Source organism: Arvicola amphibius, chromosome 8 (genome assembly GCF_903992535.2).
Source record: "Arvicola amphibius chromosome 8, mArvAmp1.2, whole genome shotgun sequence".
NCBI lineage: Eukaryota > Metazoa > Chordata > Mammalia > Rodentia > Cricetidae > Arvicola > Arvicola amphibius.
In genome coordinates, this window is record NC_052054.1 from 128,701,432 (window position 1) to 128,721,952 (window position 20,521).

At 46.7% G+C, this 20,521-nt stretch overlaps 1 protein-coding gene across 6 annotated transcripts in view; it reads right to left on the reverse strand.

Annotated features, from left to right (window-relative positions):
* Positions 1-20,521, reverse strand: part of Nrp2 (neuropilin 2) — a 117,565-nt gene that overhangs the window by 15,189 nt on the left and 81,855 nt on the right. For 2 of the 6 annotated variants that reach the window (XM_038339355.1, XM_038339353.1), the window contains exons 14-16: positions 19,792-20,054; positions 18,149-18,245; positions 17,029-17,049 (exon numbers count right to left, since the gene is read on the reverse strand). In XM_038339355.1, the coding sequence (XP_038195283.1) occupies positions 17,029-17,049; positions 18,149-18,245; positions 19,792-20,054 (381 nt within the window). Of the gene's footprint in view, positions 1-4,975; positions 7,445-17,013; positions 17,050-18,148; positions 18,246-19,791; positions 20,055-20,521 lie in introns of those variants that run through there. The other 4 variants (XM_038339358.1, XM_038339356.1, XM_038339354.1 and 1 more) reach the window with 4 other exon arrangements.

Genomic DNA, 20,521 nt, shown 5'->3' on the forward strand with positions numbered 1-20,521 from the left:
GTGCTAATACTGTGACCCTCTTGTCTCACATACAATGGAACTCGAGGCAGTGTTCTTCTTAGAACTAGTGTATTGGACTCAGGTCTTATTGCTTCTCCGCCTGCCGCCATTCCTTGCTTGAGTTCTGTGGGATAAATAGATTTGCCTACATTTTGAGAAATCCCATCAAACAACAGCCCTCCTGCCAACGTCTTTCCTTTATTGCCAAAGCCCCAAGCCTCCTTGGAAGAAAGATCGGTGCCCCCTCTCAGCCCACAAACAGTGTTCCTCTCCAGGTCCTCCTTTTGGGGGCCTCTAGGATTTCAGACTTCCTCCTGGCGCGTAGGTCTACCTGAAGTTGCTGGAATCCTCTGGTCTGCAGTACAACGCTGTACAATGACCTTAAAGGATTTTTTACATAAATTTTTTAGTAGAAAACATAAATAAATAACAACTAGGCACAGCACAGTCGCTCTTTGCAGAAACCAAGCGGAACTCATTAATCATGGACAACAGGACTCTTTGCTGAACCCAGGGACAGAATCAACCTGGGCCACAGCTGCCACTTTCAGACAGGACTGTATTCTCTACAAACCTGGCAGTTAAAAAATATTTTCAAGTTCTAGAGAAGGACTGCCCAAGTTTTAAATTTTCTAAAACTGTCCAGTCTTCTGTGGCAAGGACTGTGCCTACTTTAGAGAGTGGCACAGAGATTGTTTTCTGCAAATGCATGAAGGGATCCATATCCATGGGGTCCCCTAGTTTCTTCAATTCTCCCACATGAAAACAAGTTCCTTCATGGCAAACCTTTGCTGTTTATTTGCATTGTTTATTAAAAATGCAAAGAGAAGAAGAAGCAAACTTCAACAGTGTTCATTGTAGTATCAACTACAACAGTGGAACAAAACAAAACAAACCACAAAGGAAAACTAGATGTAATCCAAACAGCCACAAATGGGGGGATGATCAATAAACTATGACACAACCACACAATAGGGTCGAAACAGGGGGAGGGGTAAAACCTGACCATGGGTACTGAAGAATCATCAAGATGTCACATGAAAAGAAGTTGATTGTCCAGGCAAGAGAAGAAGTACCATGATATCACAGTGAAAAACGAAATGAACTCCAGCTAAACCAAACTACATAATCTGACATGAACTTGTGTGCTTATAAAAATAGAAAGAGACGGCTTCAAGTCATCTTTGTGGTCACTTCTGGGGAGGAGATGGGGTGGCTCAAGCCAAAAGGAAATAATTGATTTTTCTGTAGTATTGTACTTTTGGAAATGTAATCATATACACTTGCAAACTGAGAGAGAGAGAGAGAGAGAGAGAGAGAGAGAGAGAGAGAGAGAGAGAGAGAGAGAGAGAGAGAGAAAGGTGTTTTCCCACCCAACACCCAGCCCTGCCTCCAGACCTTCTGTTCCTAGTCCGTCTGGAGATGTTTCTCATTTCGCGGTCCAATGCCCATGGGAATTTACATTAGATTATCATTAACTATTTATAATTACTTCTTGTGGCTCTTTAAGGTCATGGCAGGCAATTCCCGAGAGCAATGACATTACCCAGAAGAGAGATATTTGTGGGCCTTTTGTCCATAGGATTTGGGGCACAAATGGCTTCTGCTGGTTATCCCCCCAATCTTGCTAACTAGGGCTCTGCTCTGTGGAGAGTTCTGAAATCTGTAGCATTCCAGTTAGCAGGGCTCCAGGGGTCAGCGCACACATATTCCAGCTGCAGCGATGGCCTATGACTCCTGAGGGAGCAGTTTCTGGTTCCAGTTGACCTCAGCAAACTCCTGTGCACCTGACCTAGGTGAAGCTTAATTAAATCCTCCACCACTTCCAGCTTCTAACTTCTTTGTATAGGACAATCCCCACCCCACCCCCTTTTCCTCCTTTTTCTCTGGCTGGACTTGTTTTGTGTTGTCTTTGGGCCATCACCGAAGTGGATGAAAGGCAAATTACAGCTGCTCGAGAGCCCCAGCGCTCTGCACAATTAAAGAGAGAAACAACAGCAGCAACCAAACCAAGCCCACACCTATGGGTCTGCAGTTTGCCTCAGATGTGCGGCCACAATGCAGACAAATCAAAACTTCAAAATGAGCTTCTTTTCATCACAGATTTCAAAAGACCGCAATGTCTGTGCGGAACAACCACACAGTCGGTGAAGAGCAGGGGGGGAAACAAACTCCATGCCACGCTGGCTTGGCTGGGCAGTGTTGAAGCAAGAATGTGCGCTTAAGCCATAGTGAAGGCCAGGTAGGAGCAAGCACAGAGTGTACTGGGCTTTGACATCTGCACTCTGTGATTCATGGAAACATAATTTCTGTAGCGTTTACACTTGGGTTAAGTCTGAAATACATGCAGGAATGTTTACTGGTCAAAGTGTTGTGAATGGCGGGTAAAATTGATTCCTGATGGCTGTTATCCTCTTGGAGAGAAAGAGTACCCCCTAAATGTCTTGGCCCCCGTGTCAAGGTAGAATATTCCCCAAAAGTGGCCCCAAAACTGTGATCAATGCCAACAAAGCATGTGGTCTGACTAATTCAATTCATCCTGGCGTTTGCGGTTCTAGGTCATGACAAGTGACTGTAGACCGAGACCGGGTCTTTGCTAGAAATAAACACGCTGAGATGCTTCCATTTTGCCCTTTGTTAGCGGGAACAAACAGTTCTAGGCCAGCCAAGTGTTACTTAGACAGAATGGGTAATTGTTCTTGGCACGGGAAAAACAGGCCCTGCTCTAATCATGAACGTTCAACTTTGCGCTCCTGCAGAGGATAGATAATGACATCTGCCCTGAGCCATCTGTACTAACAGTTTCCCGTGTGATCTGAAAAGCCAGGCTCCCTTGTGCAGTGTTAGGAAGCCTTTATATTTGAGAAGTCCTGAATCCTGGGTCTAGGTTTCCATAGTACCTAGGAAAAATCAGGACCCTGGCGGACAAAGGGTCCTCTGGGCAGGTCTCTCTCTGCAAGACCATCTAGGATGAACATTCAGCCTCTTAGAGCGGACTCTGGGGTGATGTGAATCCTCCTGTGACCAATTCTTGCCTCCTGATGAGGGACTCAAAGCCACTAGGAAGTTACCTTTCCTATGTATTTTTTCCCTCGAGAATCACCTCAGATTCAGCTTTCTCCCACAACCATATCACTAACTATTCACAGAGATGGACCAAACCAAACCAAACCATGCAAAAACCACTTGTTGAAGAAGATCAGACTCTCAAGTAAGTCTCTTTCAGCTTACACCATTTATGGACAGCTCCTTTTATGAATGTCCACTCGGACAACCTCAGGTACACAACGTCTATCCCATAATCTTCATTATCTTTCCAAAAATCTTGACCATCTCTGAGCCCTCAACATGCTAGAAGTTCCTGTTTTCCTTGCTCCAGGGAAATCATTCATAAATTGGAGATCAATGTCCCCCAGAAAGTAATAATTTGATAGGCGTGGGACAAGAGGCCATCGTTTCTTTTCCAGAAGAAGGTCTATATATCTTCGGAGCTGAGTGCAGCATGCACAAGAGCTGCACCCACTCCCCTGGGGCAGTTTGAAAGGAGATGCCAGTCTCCATGGATTTGCCATCGAGACAAATTTTGTGGAATTACACTGAGCAATTTAGCACTTAGCAACTTTCACAAAAATCCCACACCAATCATAAAAGTTGGCTCAGCTGCACAAATTGGATAAAACTCCTAACAAGCAGCGATGAAAATTGAAAGAAAGGAGCGCTGGCCTTCAGCTTCAAGGAGAGTACATCTCTCCCTCCCACACGAATGCCCCATAGCTCAGAAGGCGAAGTGTAAACTTTGGAGACATCAATTTTTTTCAAGGCTTAAACTTCAAACTTTGTTCTTACAGGCAAAGGGGGGGGAAAGAAACCCAGATTTTTGTATAAAAATATCATCATTTTATTACATTCCACACAATACATTTTCAAATAGTTTTCAACATCCACAAGTTATTTGACACACAGGCAACTGAGCAATGCAAGGGACATCACAGTTATAGGGAGAGGGGATAAGAACAGGAAGTAAAAATCTTTAGGTTTTCTTGTTTTGTTATTCTTTGGTAATTTTTGACCTTTTAGGTGTTTGCTTGCCTGCTCGTTTTTATTTTAAAGATGGGGTCTTTTAAAAGATGGGATATCAACCTCAAAAATATCACTGGATTGCCTATTCTGGTTTTAATCAAGAGGAGTGGGACAAGGGAAAGGAGGAGTTTATTTTCGGGATCGTGTTTTGTCAATGGCAATGCTACATTTGTTTTGTTTTTCCTTTTCTGCTTTTGCCAGCAGTAGGCATGGTGGCTGCTAGCGTGCTCTCAAGGAAGGATTCTTGTGAGACCTTTCGTAAGGCAAATGTTTTCCAGCCCCAGCTGGCCCTTCACCTCATTTATGCCCTCTTTCACATTTTAACAGTTGGTATCACCACTTTGTCTTCTGGGAAGCAATGCTACACTGGGGTATGCGTTCATCTGTCCAGTCCAGTTTCCTTAGAAGAGAGTGACACTTTCCTCCCTAACCGGATAGGGAATTTTGCTTTTTAAAGCACTGCACGGCATTTTACATGAGCTACCCTTTTAGAAAATACTATCAAAGATGCTGGAGTGGAGGAGCAGGAAAGAGAGAGAGAGAAAGAGTGAGAGAACGAGAAAGCAAAGGAGACAAGAGAGAGAGAGAACACGTAAGCACGAATCACAGCTGACGGGTATCATGGGATTCACCATCTGTAACAGGTACATGAAGATGGTGCTGCCTGCCTAGAGCATTGAATGAGCATAGAGCAAGCTCACAAAGTGTCTGCCATCTTGCTTTTGCTACACCGGATGGATTTTCTAGCTGCGGTTTTCTGATGCCTCCACAGGATACCTGTAGGAATGTCAATCATTTGCAAGGAATGCCTGTCCCTAAGTACTCAGCTAGAGGTGAACAATCTTAAAAAAAAAAAAAAAAAAAAAAAAAAAAAAAACTTTGGTGACTGGCATAATTTTCTTAGCGCCCAGGGCTGCTGCCCACCTCCTGCTCATGCTCCCTTCCCTCTCTATCTTCAGTTGAGGTAGGACAACTCAAAGTAGCCACACTGTAGCCTTTCATCTTTTCTTTTCTTGGCAGGGCTGATGCAGTTGAGACAGAATAGGTCTTTGAAACAAAGTAAGAGTCGGAGACCACATCCTTTAAGGAAGATGAAAGGAACCAGATACAAAAGCTGAGAATCTGCTAGAGGGACCTCTCTGGCTACTCTGGAAGAATGTCTTGTGGCTCTCGCCCAAGCAATTAAAAAAAATCATTAGTATTTTGTTCTTAGAGGGTGTCTGGAGATGTATCTGACCAGTAAAGCATCCTGAGAGAACTTTACACTTCCCAAGAGACTTTCTAGGTGAGGAGCAGAAAACAAACGCCTCCAAACTGAGCCCTGGTATATCCGAAATTTCCACACACTTTCTTACAATGAAGCTGACTTTGTCATTTAATCCATCCTTTGCACAGTATCATTGGGCACAGCTCACTAACATCCCTCCCTGTGCATTGTTGGGGAGGAAGAGCAGGCAGTGATGGGTGTGCCTTTTCCATGCGCCTTCTCTTTGCCCATGCTGTGGCATCTGCAGATGTCAGCCAGTCCACCAGCCTAGATGCCATAAATGCTTTAAGAGGCAGCACACTGGTACATTTCAGCGAATGATTCCTTTCTGTGTTCTCACAGTATCTGAATAAGTCAGGTGGACAGCCTTATGCTTCACACATTAACACCACAAAAAGAAAGCAATAACACCCTCTCCCTCGTTGTTTACAAATGCTGTTACAGTGACCAAAATAACACCAAAGAATACCCTTTTAATCAACCCCATCCCAGGCTAGGCTCAATGCAGTGATGCCCCAGGTTGAGGAGACTTTGCAAAGACAACATTTGAATCCTTCCATCTGCTCCCTCTCTTCCCCTCTCGCTCTCAGTTTAAACAGACGACTGCACTGCCATCACCCCAGGTGTGTTTGTTAGTCTTTAGGACCTAGTCCATGGCTGAACCACCAGAACTAAACATTCAATATAAACTTTCTTCTTCTTCTTTTCCTTTTATAAGGCAACATGAGACACATTTGCTTCAGGACTGGAAGTGAGGATGGCTCCATGGACCCAATGGCTGTTATCTTGTGATTTCAAAGACACAGAAGACATAACAAAAGGGATCACATCTGAGTGCCCCAGAGGAACCATCCTCTTGGGTCAGGTGGGTTGGGGATGGGGGATACTGATGGGTGCAGCCACATTGTATTCCATGTGGCCTCTAGTTTTCTAGGTACCTAGAGATGACAATGACAGCCAACAAAAACCCAGCCAGACAGAGCTAGATAAGGCAACAAAAAAAGCTTCAGTTTCTTCTCCAAGTAAACAAAATGTGTACAGTATATTATTTTCTTGTAAAATGTACCCCAGGAGAAGTAACGCAAGAGTGAAGGGCCCTCTCTACACACACCCACACTCCCCCCCACAGTGAGTCAGTCTCTCCCTCGCACACCCACCACACACACACACACACACACACACACACACACACACACACACCTCTTCACATGGGAGTGTACTGTGTACATACATACAGAACCAGGCTCCCTTCAAGACACCTGGCAGCCTGCCCAGGAGAGGAGGGATGAGATAAGGCAAGGAGAGGGGAAAACAAGAGGGCCTGTCTCTGGAACAAAACCAACTGAGCCTTGGGTTATGGAGTGCTTAGGGGTGATTTCTTCTGGGATTCCAGATGCAGCATTAGAGTTGGGTTTTGTTGGTTTAGAATCATGAAAAAAAGAAAGAACAAAAGAAGGGAGAAGGAAAGAAATAGAGAAGAAAGGAAGGAAGAAAGGAAGAAGGAAGGAAGGTAAGAAAAGAGGGAAGGAAGAAAGGGAAGAAAAGAGGAAAGGAAGAAAGGAAAGAAAAGCGTGAAGATTAAAAGGAAAGAAGAAAAGGAAAAATGATAAGGAAAACAAAAATATCAGAGCAAAGAAACAAGAACCAAGGACCACAGAGAACGGTTGGGGCAGATAAGAGCGCTCAGGGTTGGGGACCCTGGAGGGAGCTGTCTGCGGGTTCACGCAGAGACTAGGCAAGGAGAAAAAAGTGCAAAATCGAGGCAACGTGTTTGCAGTCTTTCTTGTTTGTTTGGGCGCTGTTCCTGCTTCGGCCCTCAGCAGTGTGAGCCCCGCTCTTGCTCTAGCTTAATGGTTAGGGTGGGCTCCACCGCCAGAGGGGCCCCGTTGGAGTAGTGGGAGGTTTTGTAGGTGATGGAGTGATCGGTCTTCTTGGCCGCATAGCGGAACCGGTGGTAGTGGAGCACCAAGGCCAGCACGACGGAGACTAGCACCAGCACTGCGCCCCCGGCTGCCATAACGTAATACCAGTAGGCTGGGATGGGCTGCACGGGCACCGTGTCCACTGTGGGCTCGGTCCCTGGCAGGAGGGTGCCCCCTGGGGGAAAGACACAGAGAGTGTTGCTAGGGCTGAGAGCATGCGGACTCATAAAAAAAAAATCAATTTAAAAAAGAAATAACGAAAAATAAAAGAAAGATATTGAGAAACACACATGCTTTGGAATATACAGCAGGGGACCCGGGGTTCGGTGGTACTCCACCTTCATATATACCAAGCAGTTTATAATGCTGCAGTCTCTCCATCGATCCCTTTATACGTCAGGTACTTTATTTAACCCGTTCTACAGATGAGGAAACCGGCTCAGAGACGGTCAATCAGTAAATAAGCTTCAGCCAAGAGTGTTACCCTTACAAATCTTTCTTTGCTATTTAACCAGAATTATTTTATCATGTGTAAAAGTGTTAATTCTCTCTCTTTCTGTCTCTCTCTCTCTCTCTCTCTCTCTCTCTCTCTCTCTCTCCTCTCTGTCACGCATGTGCATGTGTGCACATACCCACATGCATGCACGTGCGCGTGCGCGCGCGCGCACACACACACACACACACACACACACACACACACACACGGAAAATGGTGCTGCAGTGACTGCTGGGATTTAGCTAGGTGAATTCTCCAAGTGAGTGGAAATGCCATATTTGGTGTGGCTGGCCAGAATTCCCAAACAATGTATTAATTAGGCTGGCTAGACTTGAAGGTAAATTCCACTTAGGTTTGCCAAAGCTTCTGTGCCCATTGAAATCAGCTTGGTCTTGTCTAAACAGGTCAATTACTACTGTCAAGCAATGACTAACCCGTCTCATTTTTTTTTAATTGGATGGAGGATTTTAAAAGCAGGTTGGATGAGTACTTGTAAGAAAAAAATCTGAGTAGAAAACACTAAAGGAATGTGAGAGGGAGGGACGCTGAGCGAGTGAGTGAGGGCAAAACAGGCTCCTTCTTAACCATGGAAAAAAGGAGGGAGGAGAAGCTGGGGGTGGGAGATTTAGAAGGCATCTCAGTTTACTGGCCAGCCTCTGGTTGCCATGGAGACACTGTAGTAGAGTTAAGCTTAGGGTAACTCAGGGGAAAGACTGGCTTGACTCCCACTCCATGCAAAACAGTGCTACAACTTGATTCTCCCAAAAATTTACATCAGATGAGAGTCTGGCCCAGAAAGGGACTAAGGCGCTTTAGAGCTTGCCAAAGGCAGACGTGATCTTTACTTCTGAAAGATGATGTATGCTTAACCTGTGAGAAAAGCTTCCCAGGCTGCTTGTGTCACGTGCTGGTGACCACAAAGAAGCTTCCTTTACTTACAGGGTGGGGGGAGGGGTGCTGCCTATGCCCTGCTTCCGCTCTGCAGCCACACCTCTGCAGCGGCTCAGGCTGGATCTGGCTACCCTTCTTGTTTTCCCCGTGATACTTCAAGCTGCCTGACTCGGTCCCCACCGGAGAGGGTGCAGAGAGGTGTCCCAAATGCCTTAAAAAGCAACTGCTGACCCGACCCCAGTTCTCAGTGTTTGCCAGTTCCCACAGCCTGATCCCCAGAGTGCCCTTTTCCATTTGGGGAATAGCCCAGAGGTGGTTAGACCTTCTTGCATATCCTCAGAAATGAGAGAAAAACTGGAGAATTTTTCTTGGAAAACCTAATGGAGCCTGCCCAAATTGGTAGCTGGGAGTCATTGCTTCCTTCAGTTTGGGGGTCCCCTTCTATCGGGGTGCAGTTTCACAGGTCCTTGTAGACCTCCAGAAGTCTCACAGTGTTGGAAGGGCTTTGACAAAGACAGCCCCTTAGCTTACAGCTTGATGGCTGCATCTATATCCTTGGGGTGAAAATCATCCCAGGACCCCTCAAGGCTGCTTCCTGTATCCTTTCCCACATGACTACCTTTTTTTCCTTTTCCGTAAACTATTCCCATCTCCTTTTGGTTTGTTATCTTGAGACAGGTTTTCACTTTGCTGAAGAGGCTAACCTGAAATTCATCATGTAGCCAAGGCTAGACTTGAGCATCGCCCCCCCCCCATCCCACCTTAGCAAGTGGTCGGATTACAGGTGTGAGCCACCACATCTTTAATACCTTCATTCTTATGACTTGAGAGAAAAATATTTGTCTCCTCCCCCTTTCTCTTTCTCTCTCAGTAGTCGAATTGAGAATTTTGCATAGAAACCAAGATACAAAGAATGCAAAGTACTCAAAGAGGCCAGCTTGCAAGCCACGGCCAGTTGATGTCAGCTCGTGATTGAAGTCCAAGAGCATCTGCTGCTTGGCAACCACTCCGATCCTGGATTTTCATGTGAGCTCACGGCGATGCTGAGAAATGGCTAAGTGTACCGGTGGGCCCAGAGTTCACCACAGCCACCTTTCTTTCTCCTCCCATTCCGTGGCTGCGCCTTAGATTCTGTCTGCTGCATTAGGAGGGCCATCCTCAAATGAGGTTGCAGCTCACCCATCAGAGAAAAGGCAGGTGGCAAATTTAGTGATTAAGCCCTCCCCGAAGTGCCAGAGCACTGTGGCAGCCGTTCCTGTTCCCTCTACCACCTCCTGGCCTCAGTACAGAAGTTCACTGCTCAGGGAGCTAGGAGTGGGGAGGGAGGAAGCCTTAAGGCTACCCTGAAAGTGTTTCTGATGATAACTTGGGGAACAGCAGGAAGATCATTCTTCCTGCCAGAAGAGATTAACTGTAACGTGGGGTTAGTATTCAGTATCTTATATGTGAGCCATTACCTCAGAGTTAGCCTTTGGAAGACAGACTGCACTGTATATTAAAAACTGACCCGTCCCACTAAAGCCCTCCTGGTTGAAATTATCAACATGTAGAACATGTGACAATGTGAGTGACAAGAGTCATTTGGAGACATTGTCTTGACCTCTTAAACATTTTTTCTTGGAAAAATGAGAAAACATACTACATAAATGTATGCATTTAATGATAAAGGAATTAGGAAAAAGAAGATATGACTAACAATACCTTCCTTATGCCCCACCAAGCAATTTAGGGGTGGCTTGTAAGAACCAGAAGTTTCTCAGAACATCTTCCAGCTTGAGGCTTGATTCCAAAGAGCAGTGGTTGTGCAGGTTTGGAATCTACCTCTGCCACAGCCTTGAAGGGCTGTGTGCTCATTAGACTGTGGTTTACAAGGTACAGAAAAGGAAGGCAGTAAATCAGCCAGGGTTAAATCTCTACTCAAAAAGTTTTCCTAGCAAAGCAGAAATCCAATAAATACTAGATGGATGGGTGGATGGGTAGGTGGATGGGTGGATGGACGGATAGATGGATAGATGGATGGGTAGGTGGATGGGTGGGTGGATGGATGGATGGATGGGTAGGTGGATGGATGGATGGATGGGTAGGTGGATGGGTGGATGGATGGATGGATGGATGGATGGGTAGGTGGATGGATGGATGGATGGGTGGATGGATGGATGGGTGGGTGGGTGGGTGGATAGGTGGATAGGTGGGTGAATGGGTAGATGGGTAGGTGAATGGGTAGATGGGTAGGTGAATGGGTGGATGGATGGATGGATGGATGGATGGATGGATTGACAGACAGAAACAATAGAGTGGTAGAGGAATGCATTCTGGATCAATGTTCAGGCTTTCTGGGGAAATGCTGATTTCCCACTGGGCCTCACAGAACTGCTCTGAGAAAGTTACTAGAACCACTTCCCACTCACAATGTTTCTACAGGAAGAGGAAAAGAGCCTTGGAACACAAGCAGCTGGATAACAACCTTATTCAGCATCCTTTTCTGATGGGTGACTGAGCTATTGATTCACAAATAAAATGTCCTGGGCCAGCTACATCAACGTGGGAACGAAACTGGAGGTGAGACATCAGCCTTGCCCAGAGCTGGCGATGTCTGTCCCTATTTCCCTTCGACTATTCTTTTACCACTCAGTCACAGATCTCTTCTCCTTCTCAGTTGGAAAAATGTTTTCAATTCCTCAACCTTTTTTTTTTATTAATTTCTACCCCCAATTCTCCACAAAGTTTTCTCATTGTTCAAGATAATGAGAAACAGATACTTAAAAAGTCAATAACTCCAAAGTGTATTTCCAAGGTTGAGCAGGCTCCCATCTGCAAAAGTTCTGAACTCCCTGGAGAAGAGATATGTGGATGCAAAGAATTCAGATTTCGAGAAACCAGTTCTGAGAAGTCACATATGGGAAAAATGAAAAGAAATTACCTGTTAGGTAGTGAGCCTTCCATTCCTGTTAATAGTGTCACTGATTTAACAAATTAGGTTTTAATGATTTAGGAAGTGTGGCTGTAAGAACAGGGATAGAGTGGCTGTGTTCAGTGTGTTAGCCCTTGATCCGTGGCTTCACCTGAACTGCCTGACATGGGGAATGTGAGGGCCTCAGAGGACGAGCAGTCAGAAGACAAAGCAAGAGGGCAAAGTAGCAAACACATAGGGAAGCCCAAGGGATGGCTCAGCGCTCTGAAGAATTGCTTACTGCTGCTTAGTGATGAAGTCAGACGTGAAACCAGGTATACAGAATTCTCAGCTAACTGCAGCACATTGTCTGTTTAAGTAAAGTTTTATTTGAACACTGACATCCTCATTGTTTACACACTACTTGTGGATGCCTCTTTGGTTCAGCAGCAGGGCAGAGAGCTTTCCAAAAGGCTATGTGTCCTCCAAAGCCTGGGATATTTGTTATCTGGTCTTTCGTAGCACAATTTTGCAGATTTTGCTCTTAAAAAAGTAAGGCAGGAACAGGAAGCAGCCCTCTCTCCCTTCCTCCCTTCCACTCTGTCTGAACCTGTCAGAGAATTGGCATGGCACCGTCTCACCGCGAAAACAGCAAGCATCTTTCACAGTCCCATTTATAAAATGCCACTAGGACCTGGAATGTCTCTCTTTGTACCTAAAGGTTGTTTTAGGTGCTGGCATGGGGCCTTTCTATCCAGCTCAGAATGAGCACGGCTGAAGGGACAATGGAGGTCAATGGTTTGTTTCATCTGCGGGATTAAGCAAACAAAAGAAAAGGCTTGGATCCACTAGAAAAATTTATGGAAGGTAGTGGAAGGATGTGGCCAGGTCTCCTGTGCTGTTTAAAGGCTGCTGAAATCCAAAGCACCCCGAGAATAACTTTCCACTTGTTGGATGAGTAAGTACATAGAGGTAGATTCATCAGAGGTTTTCAGTGAATGGGCAGAAACCTGGGGGACACCCACTCTTCCCCTTTCCCATGTCTATCTGAAGTACCTCTAAATTCAGCCCCTCCTCTGACTGAAGCAGGCATTTCTCATCTCTTTCTGGAGCTTGGGCTACATTATAAAACTGAGGCCTGCCACTTTCTGCTGTTGGAGAGAGGGGCTGGGGAGGAGCATTTTCTCCTGCCCTTTCTCAGGTTGTCCTGGCAGCTAGCTGCCTTAGATGCAGGTGTGGGGAGGGGAATGCATCTAGCTTTTGTGACAGGAGAGGCTGAGTAAGCACATAAACTTTATAATCAACGTCTCAGGGTCCTGTGGACAGAGATGGCAGTGGAGCATCACATGGTCATTTCACACATTTCTCTGCATCCTCTCTGCTTGCAATACCTAGCCTCTACTTGGCAGCTGGAGATGGGGGCGGGGCATCGAGGGGGGTTCTCACAGTACAACTGCCTGTCTGGAGCCTGGCAGGGCTTAGTGTACTTCTCTAAGGATGCGGTGCAAGAACTCGATTTAACCCTCTCTGCTCCTCCAGAAGAGCTCCAAGGAGGCAGCGCTACCGAGGCAAGGAAGTCCAATGAGAAAGGCACTCCGATGGGGCTGTCCTGTGTCATGCCCACGGACTGGGGTGCTGTATTGACAGAGCTTCTGGGTGGGGTGCAGGTCATGGGAGTGAGGGTGGGAATGGAAAAAGAGATGTGGCTATAAATTGGCAGACTGTCCTGTAAGGGCCCAAATAAATTGGCTCCAAATCTGAGGCATGGAGTCAGGTGCCAGTCACCTCAGATTTCACCCTTAAAACGGTTCCCAGCCATGCGCAGGGGACAGCCTTGATCATCATTTTCTCCTGGTTATACCCAGATGGAAATTGTGGGGGGGGGGGAAGCAGGAAGGCAAAAGATGGAGTACGACACCCTTAGAAATGGTTGGAGACACAGTCACAACCATCAGACTCTCAGGACATACATAGACTTCTTTTAGGGTGCTTAGTAAGAAGGCAGTTCAGGGTACCCCAGCTCAAGACCACATTCACAGTGCGACCCGACCCTGCCTGGATCTCCATCTCTAGCCAGGTATAGCCTGCTCCTTCTTGGGTCTCCAGATCTCTCGCCAGGTACAACCTGCTCCTTCTGGGTCTCCATCTCTAGCCAGGTACAGCCTGCTCCTTCCTGGGTCTCCATCTCTAGCCAGGTACAGCCTGCTCCTGCCTGAGTCTCTGTCTCTAGCCAGGTACAGCCTGCTCCTGCCTAGGTCTCCATCTCTAGCCAGGTACAGCCTGCTCCTGCCTAGGTCTCCATCTCTAGCCAGGTACAGCCTGCTCCTTCCTGGGTCTCCAGATCTCTAGCTAGGTACAGCCTGCTCCTTCCTGGGTCTCCATCTCTAGCCAGGTACAGCCTGCTCCTGCCTGGGTCTCTGTCTCTCGCCAGGTACAGCCTGCTCCTTCCTGGGTCTCTGTCTCTCGCCAGGTACAGCCTGCTCCTTCCTGGGTCTCCAGATCTCTCGCCAGGTACAGCCTGCTCCTGCCTGGGTCTCCAGATCTCTCGCCAGGTACAGCCTGCTCCTGCTGCAGGAGCAGCAACAGTTCTCGCCTCCACTACAAGCTGCTCAAAATATCCAGCTGGTCAACAGGCACAGGACTCTGATTATGGGCATTATATATTTTTACTGGCTCCTGGCTTGATTTGTTTTCTCTTATTGAGCATTGATTTTGAGGAAAAAACCCATCACCTTAATTATACCACTTTTCAGTCTCCCCCCTTCCCTTTATACACAGGTTTTCATTTGTTAAAGCTCAAACCTTAAGAACAAAGATACACGACCATACCATGTTTATAGCCACTGCTTATGCAAGCAAGAGAGCACACCCATGTTACATTGTTTAAAATACGACTTGCGTCAACAACAAAAGAATCTTTTTAAGAATGGCATGCCGATACAGTGTTTCCCCTCTCCTTGTTTCTTCTTTCTCTAAACAGTTCATCTTCAACACTAACTCACAGGCAGGTACACAACCCACGTGCAGGTAATGAGGCAGAAAGCACAATGCAATTAGAATAAAAAGACAGAGGTTCGTGGCAAGAAACCAGCTAACAGCAGAAAATAAAAAAACCCTTCAAACTGAGAAAGATCAAGAGCAGCCACCAGCACAGGTCCAAAGACCACTTTTTATTGCACTTCCCTAAAGATCCACCAAGAGCATGCTGATCTCCCTGAATGAATGGGATTACTTCTGCTGCATGGTTAGTTTATAATGGAAAAGAAAACAGCCTAATTCTACAGGCCCAGAAGCAATGCGAATGGCAGCTGTAAGCAGTGTTCCCACATCACCTCTCTGCACTTTGCTTGCCCAAATCCCATTTCATTCTGCTTTTCTGCTTTGAGAAAAATGACTGATTTTCAGTCTTAAGCAAGAGGCCCCTACTTTCCTGCTCAGGAAGAGAACAAAAGGCATGTCTTCCAAATGGAGAGGCATTTATTTGAGTAAAGACAGAGGCCTGAGGGAAGGTCCTAACGCCTGGTTCCAGGTTCATCACATCCAGGAGCATCAAGGAACATGTCAATGTGGTTGGAACTTCCAAGTCCCATTCTGTTCTCGACTCTATGTTCTTAAGCCAAGTCTCGACCCACTAAGACTTGGTGGCCTCTTTGCCATTGTCAACACTTGTAACTTGAGACCTGTCTGCACAGCCCCAAAGTATCATAAGCTACTGGAAAGTCTTACCTTCAAGCCACTGAGCCCTGTGTTTATTTAGCCTAAGTGCACATTTGCCACTCAAACGAGACTTTATTTATATATCTTTGTGCAGGCGAACAGGCCTAGGGTGTGCAGTCTTGTGCTTGCACATGACTTCAAGGAAAGTGCATGTGCTTGGTTTGTTTATTCTCTTACAGAAGTGAAGCCCTCAGCCACTCTACTTGTCAGTCATGACCAGACAGGGTACGTGCACAGCTGTTAGGCAGTTATTGACCAGTCTTGAACTGGCCTTTCTGAGAGCTTTGAGGCTCAACAAGCCACTGAGAGTCAGGAATGGGCTTCCCTTCCCCAGCACAAAAATTACCCTGCATGCTGAAGGTTAGAACCCAACTGTGATCCAAGCTGTTCAGTCTGGACCTCGGTTTTCCTTACAGTGCCTTGCATTTGCAGCCCTGTCCCCAGAGAGCAGTAAGAGGTGCACAAGGATATTCAATACTTTCAAATGCGGGGAACGGGCAGAGAGGGTAAGAAAGAAAACATATACTGGCCCTCTGTTCTACTACTTCCCCCGCGCTGCCCGTCCTAGAGCTAGGGACAAATGGCAAATTAGGCAAGATGACTTGTATTCAGCAAGACTGTCTAGGTGTCAAGTCAAGAATTAATCTCTTTCTAGTCGGGAGCTGGACAGATTAATGGGAGCGAGGATAGCAAGTGGAGACGTGGGGTATGAAGTGGTGACACTTATCTCTAAAATGCTGTCACCTAGAAGGGTATGTCTAGCCAGCACAAACAGGGCATGACAGCCCTCACATGGCTGGCACCAAGCAGGCCCCAGAGACACCACATCAGGTGAGGGTCTGTGAACATGCTGCAGTCGACTGGCTGCAGGGGGGCACTTAGCCTTTGCAGCACCACAGAGTGCTCAGTATTGGAAACCTGGGTGGAAACGTAGGTGGCCGCATTAGCAGCCAGGATGGAGAGAGAGAGAGAGAGTAAACCGGCTGCATCTGAGCAGCACAAGCAGAACCTTTGCTCTGGGAGGGCAGTCCTTTCTTCTTTCCTAGGATGAGACAAGCATCCCAATCTCCCTCTGCTCTGCTTTGTTCTCCACTTGCTTTCTTAGGAAGAAAATGCCCCTTTCTGCTCCCAGCCTTCTAATGCAAGGGCTCTGCTGCCTCTAGTCAGGGAAGACACTCCCTTGTTTCTATTCCTAGCTTCTGAATCCAGCAACACTCCCTACCATCAGAGCTGCCCTCCCTAGAATGCCTGCCTCCACACCTCACTGGGGGATAACTGGCACCTCGGCCTTGCTTCCCTGGAGCAGGAAAAGCACCATCTTCAGCCTAAAACCAAGCATTGACACTTTGTTTCATTTTTAATTTACTATGGATATTTTTTCCCTCACATGGTGTGGTTGTGTGTGTGTGGTGTGTGTGTGGGGGGGGGGTGCTGATCTTCCCACAGCCTCTCCTTTCTCACCACTCCTGAATTTTCAACCTTATTGCTCCTGGTTGGACAATGCAAGGCTCAAAGGTTTATCTGTAACCTATTTGTCTCTATTATAGGTTTCTAAACTTTAATTAAGTGAGAGACATTGACAATCTCAATCCCCCAGTAACTATGGGTGTCGCTGGCGCCACCTAGTGGTGAGAAAGTGGAGCATCCTTTTTCTCCTGCAAGCTTTGTCAAACTGGGCATTGCTCCCTTCACCAAATTCACATCACGTGGAAAGAGAAAAAGCCATGCAAAACGAGCATTTTTTTTTTACCTTTAAAATCCTCACCTGCAAAAGCTGAGATGGGTTCTGAAAGAAAAAGAAACACTGAGTTAGAGAAAGGGAAGATGGCGTCTGCAAGGTCCCTTGGTAACACACTGCAGAAAGTGGCTCACTTCTTGCATGTTTTCTAGACTGTGCCGAATATCACTGGGCAAGGGCGACTAGAGAGGATTCTCAAGTTGCTTTGAATCAAAAAAAGTCCTCACAGAGTAACGGGTCCCGAAGGCATTGTAATCAGTAACTTAGTACTGATTACTTTCTCAGACCTGGGGTTACTTTTAGATACCCAAGCCCTGAGAGTTGCCTGGAGGACTGGGGAAGTCTCGGTTGCTTCTTACATCACTAGGAACAGACACCCAGGACCTAAGGTCCAAGAAAAGCGCTTGGTAATTTACTACAGCAACTCTGCTGGCTGGAGTCAAGCCTTTTCCTTCTCAGGATCCTTTTCTGTTTGGGGAAAAATCCATGGCTCTGATGGGAGGTACCCCTGCTTCAGAATGAAGCCTTGAGCAGAACTATGTGCATTTCAGAAGCGCTGGTTCGTAGGACTTCTGACCAGAAAGCTAGTTAGGGGTGTCCTTTCTAAACTGGTCCTGTGGTATGCCACGCTTAACCCTACAACTCCAGACTCTTGGGCCTTAGAAGTATTAGCTTGAAAACAAAATGTAACATTTTATTTCTTATGCCATAATTTTCCCTGCAGTTCATTCATATGAAAGAACGGCGTGGGTAATTGTGTTATCATTCTTATATAGCATGGGTACCGTTTGTGTCCACCACTGAAGGCTTCCATTAAGTCCATCAACCCTTTCCAGCATGTAATTCTGACTGGCAGGTGCTCTTGGCCTGTGGCGTTTTCTTCGCTAAAAACTGGAGTCTGATGATGGGGTCTTGGCACTCTGAGTTTTCATGTATTTAATGCACATCTATTTCTGATTGGGAGACGGATATAAACCTTCACTTCATATCATACCCCTCCCAGCTCAGCCTGAGACACAACCATGCCCACATGTCACCTCCTCTACAGACAGGCGCAGCCCTGCCTACTACTGTTTTAAGCCCTACCTACTGTGTTTTAAGAAAGCAGTTGCTGCCTTTTGCCACAAAGAGAGAGGTAGTCACATACCCATGCAGTTCTCCAATGGGACATCAGTGCTTATCCGAATGTCATCGATGGCAATCTCTCCCGATCGTCCTTTCCCTATCACTCCCTCGAACACAATCTACAGCCAGAAGGACAAGAGCCATGGTTAGTGTAAAGACTCCCAGTTTCTGCTAACAGCCGTGTGTGTGTGTGTGTGTGTGTGTGGTGTGTGTGTGTGTGTGTATGTGTGTGTGTTTGTGCGTGTGACTCATTGCACCTGGTACACATCTGTGGACCACATGGCTACATCTCTTTGAGATCTTAATTTAAAAAGAGTTGGTTCAAATCAAGTGCATATTTGAGAGGATAAGAAAATATAGCAAGTTGATGGATATTGCTGTCCAGTAACAAGAATATACTGATTAAAAGGACCACAATTGGAGCACACATAACAGGGGGGTGGTGTTAAAATTTCCCTAGTTATTTCTGAGGTTCCTTTCTCATAAATCCTTCAAATTCTCAAACTAGGTTATTTGAAAATTCAGAGACCATGAGCAGGTGAGGGTAAAGAGGAACACGTGGCGCCTAGGTTTGCTTTGCCTTCTAGGTGCCCACTCCCAGCACGCTGACTTAGAGATCCATTAATACAACAACAAGGAAACTGCTTTCTGAGCGTCTGCTATGTTTTAGGCACACAGGTGAGAGAGCAACAAAATCTATTAAGACAAGAGCTCTGCCTGGAGAAGCCCACCCTACAGGGGGTGAGACAAAAACTCCAATAGGGTCTTCTAATCCCAGCACTAACGTTAGCAACTGGGGACCCAGGTTGCAAACCGAGGGTCTCAGGATGCTTCAACCTGCGCACAGAAGCCCCTCAGCTCTGTGGTCTTTAATCATTCCTCATTCTCACCCTCCCCAGGTTCTCTCTGCAAACGAGCACATGTCCTCTGGCAAGCTGAAGGAGCAGTTGGCTGCCTGTCCAGCCATCTGTTGCTGCACTTCATCTGGGGAGGAGCAGGTTAATGCTTTGGCTGCTTCTCAGTCACCTCGTCCACAGTGTGTCTGTCTGCCCCAGCCCAAGATGCAGCTACAGATGTGTGTGCTCATCCGTGCCACAGTCTCCTGTTCCATGGGATAGAGATAACAGAAAGTAATTCCTGGAGCTGAGACAGACAGAGAGTGAGGAAGCCACTTGTTTGGGGCTCTCCCGGGTCCACTGGCTACAGAGTTTAATGTCTATCCATCTGCGGCCCTTCCTGGATTCCTGCTCTCTGGAGCAGGTATGGGGGGGCACGGCCCAGCCTCCCCCATTCTGAGAGCCCCACTGCCTTGGATGTGGAGGGGCTGTTTGTGTTTATTTCCCTGGCCTGTGAGTCCCTTTGTCAGCCCACTTGATAGCAGTCTAAAATAAAATGAAGAGAAGAAACATTTGTCGGAGAAAATTCCAGCAATATAAAAGGCAATAGGAGGAACAAAGAACCAAGTCTGGGTGTCGAGATAGGCTCATTCTGAATAACAAATAAGAGTGTCATTTAGTTACCATAGCAACAAAAGAAACACAATGAAAACAGTGGAGCTTAACCGTGTCCCTTAATGATGAATGGGCAAGGCTCTTTGAAATACTGAAAGAGGAATCACAATGATTCCCTTGCGTCTTGAGCCCCTTTCGCCCCCCCCCCACTCACCTGATACTCCATGTCATAGCTGGGCAGGATAATGCGGCCATGTTTCCACTCACTCCCCTGGTCCTCACGGATGACCCAGAGGAGTTTGCTTTCCTGGCTGGCTTCCCGAACTACCTGCAGTGCCACCCCGTGGCCGCCTGTAGCTTGGTACTGGAACTCCAAGCACACAGGGTTTCTGGGCAAGTGCACTGGTGGGCTGATGAGCCGCCCATACTGGCCCTCTCGCCGGCTGTCACTCTGTAGTCTCAAGAAGTTCTTGTCATCTGGGAAGACAAATCCAAATACAGGTGGTAAGTGCTTGGGTAATACACCACTTTGTAACTGTGGCCCCTCCATCAGAAAGGTCGGGCTGGAGTTGGGGGTGTTTTCGGTGTTTTGAAACGTGTTGGGTCTTGCTATGTAAGTGGACTTGAACTTACAACCTTCCTGCCTTCTGCCTTTTAAGTCTCATACTACAGGTGTGTGTCGCCATGTTGGGCCTGCTGAGCTCTTTTCTAAGGCTCCCTCAGAGTCTGATTCAAATGTTGCATCTCCTTGAAGCTCTTTCTTCCATCTGCAAGTCACAATGGGTCCCTCTTCCCGTCTCTGGATCATTTGGGTCACGTCTCTTTCATGTATAGCCCCTGCCATGGTCAACTTGAAATCTTGCCTGTGTACAAGCTTGTTTCTTCTCTCTAAGAGCTTCATCTCTGGCTTTACCCAAAGGGTCAATGCTGTCTAATGAACTGAA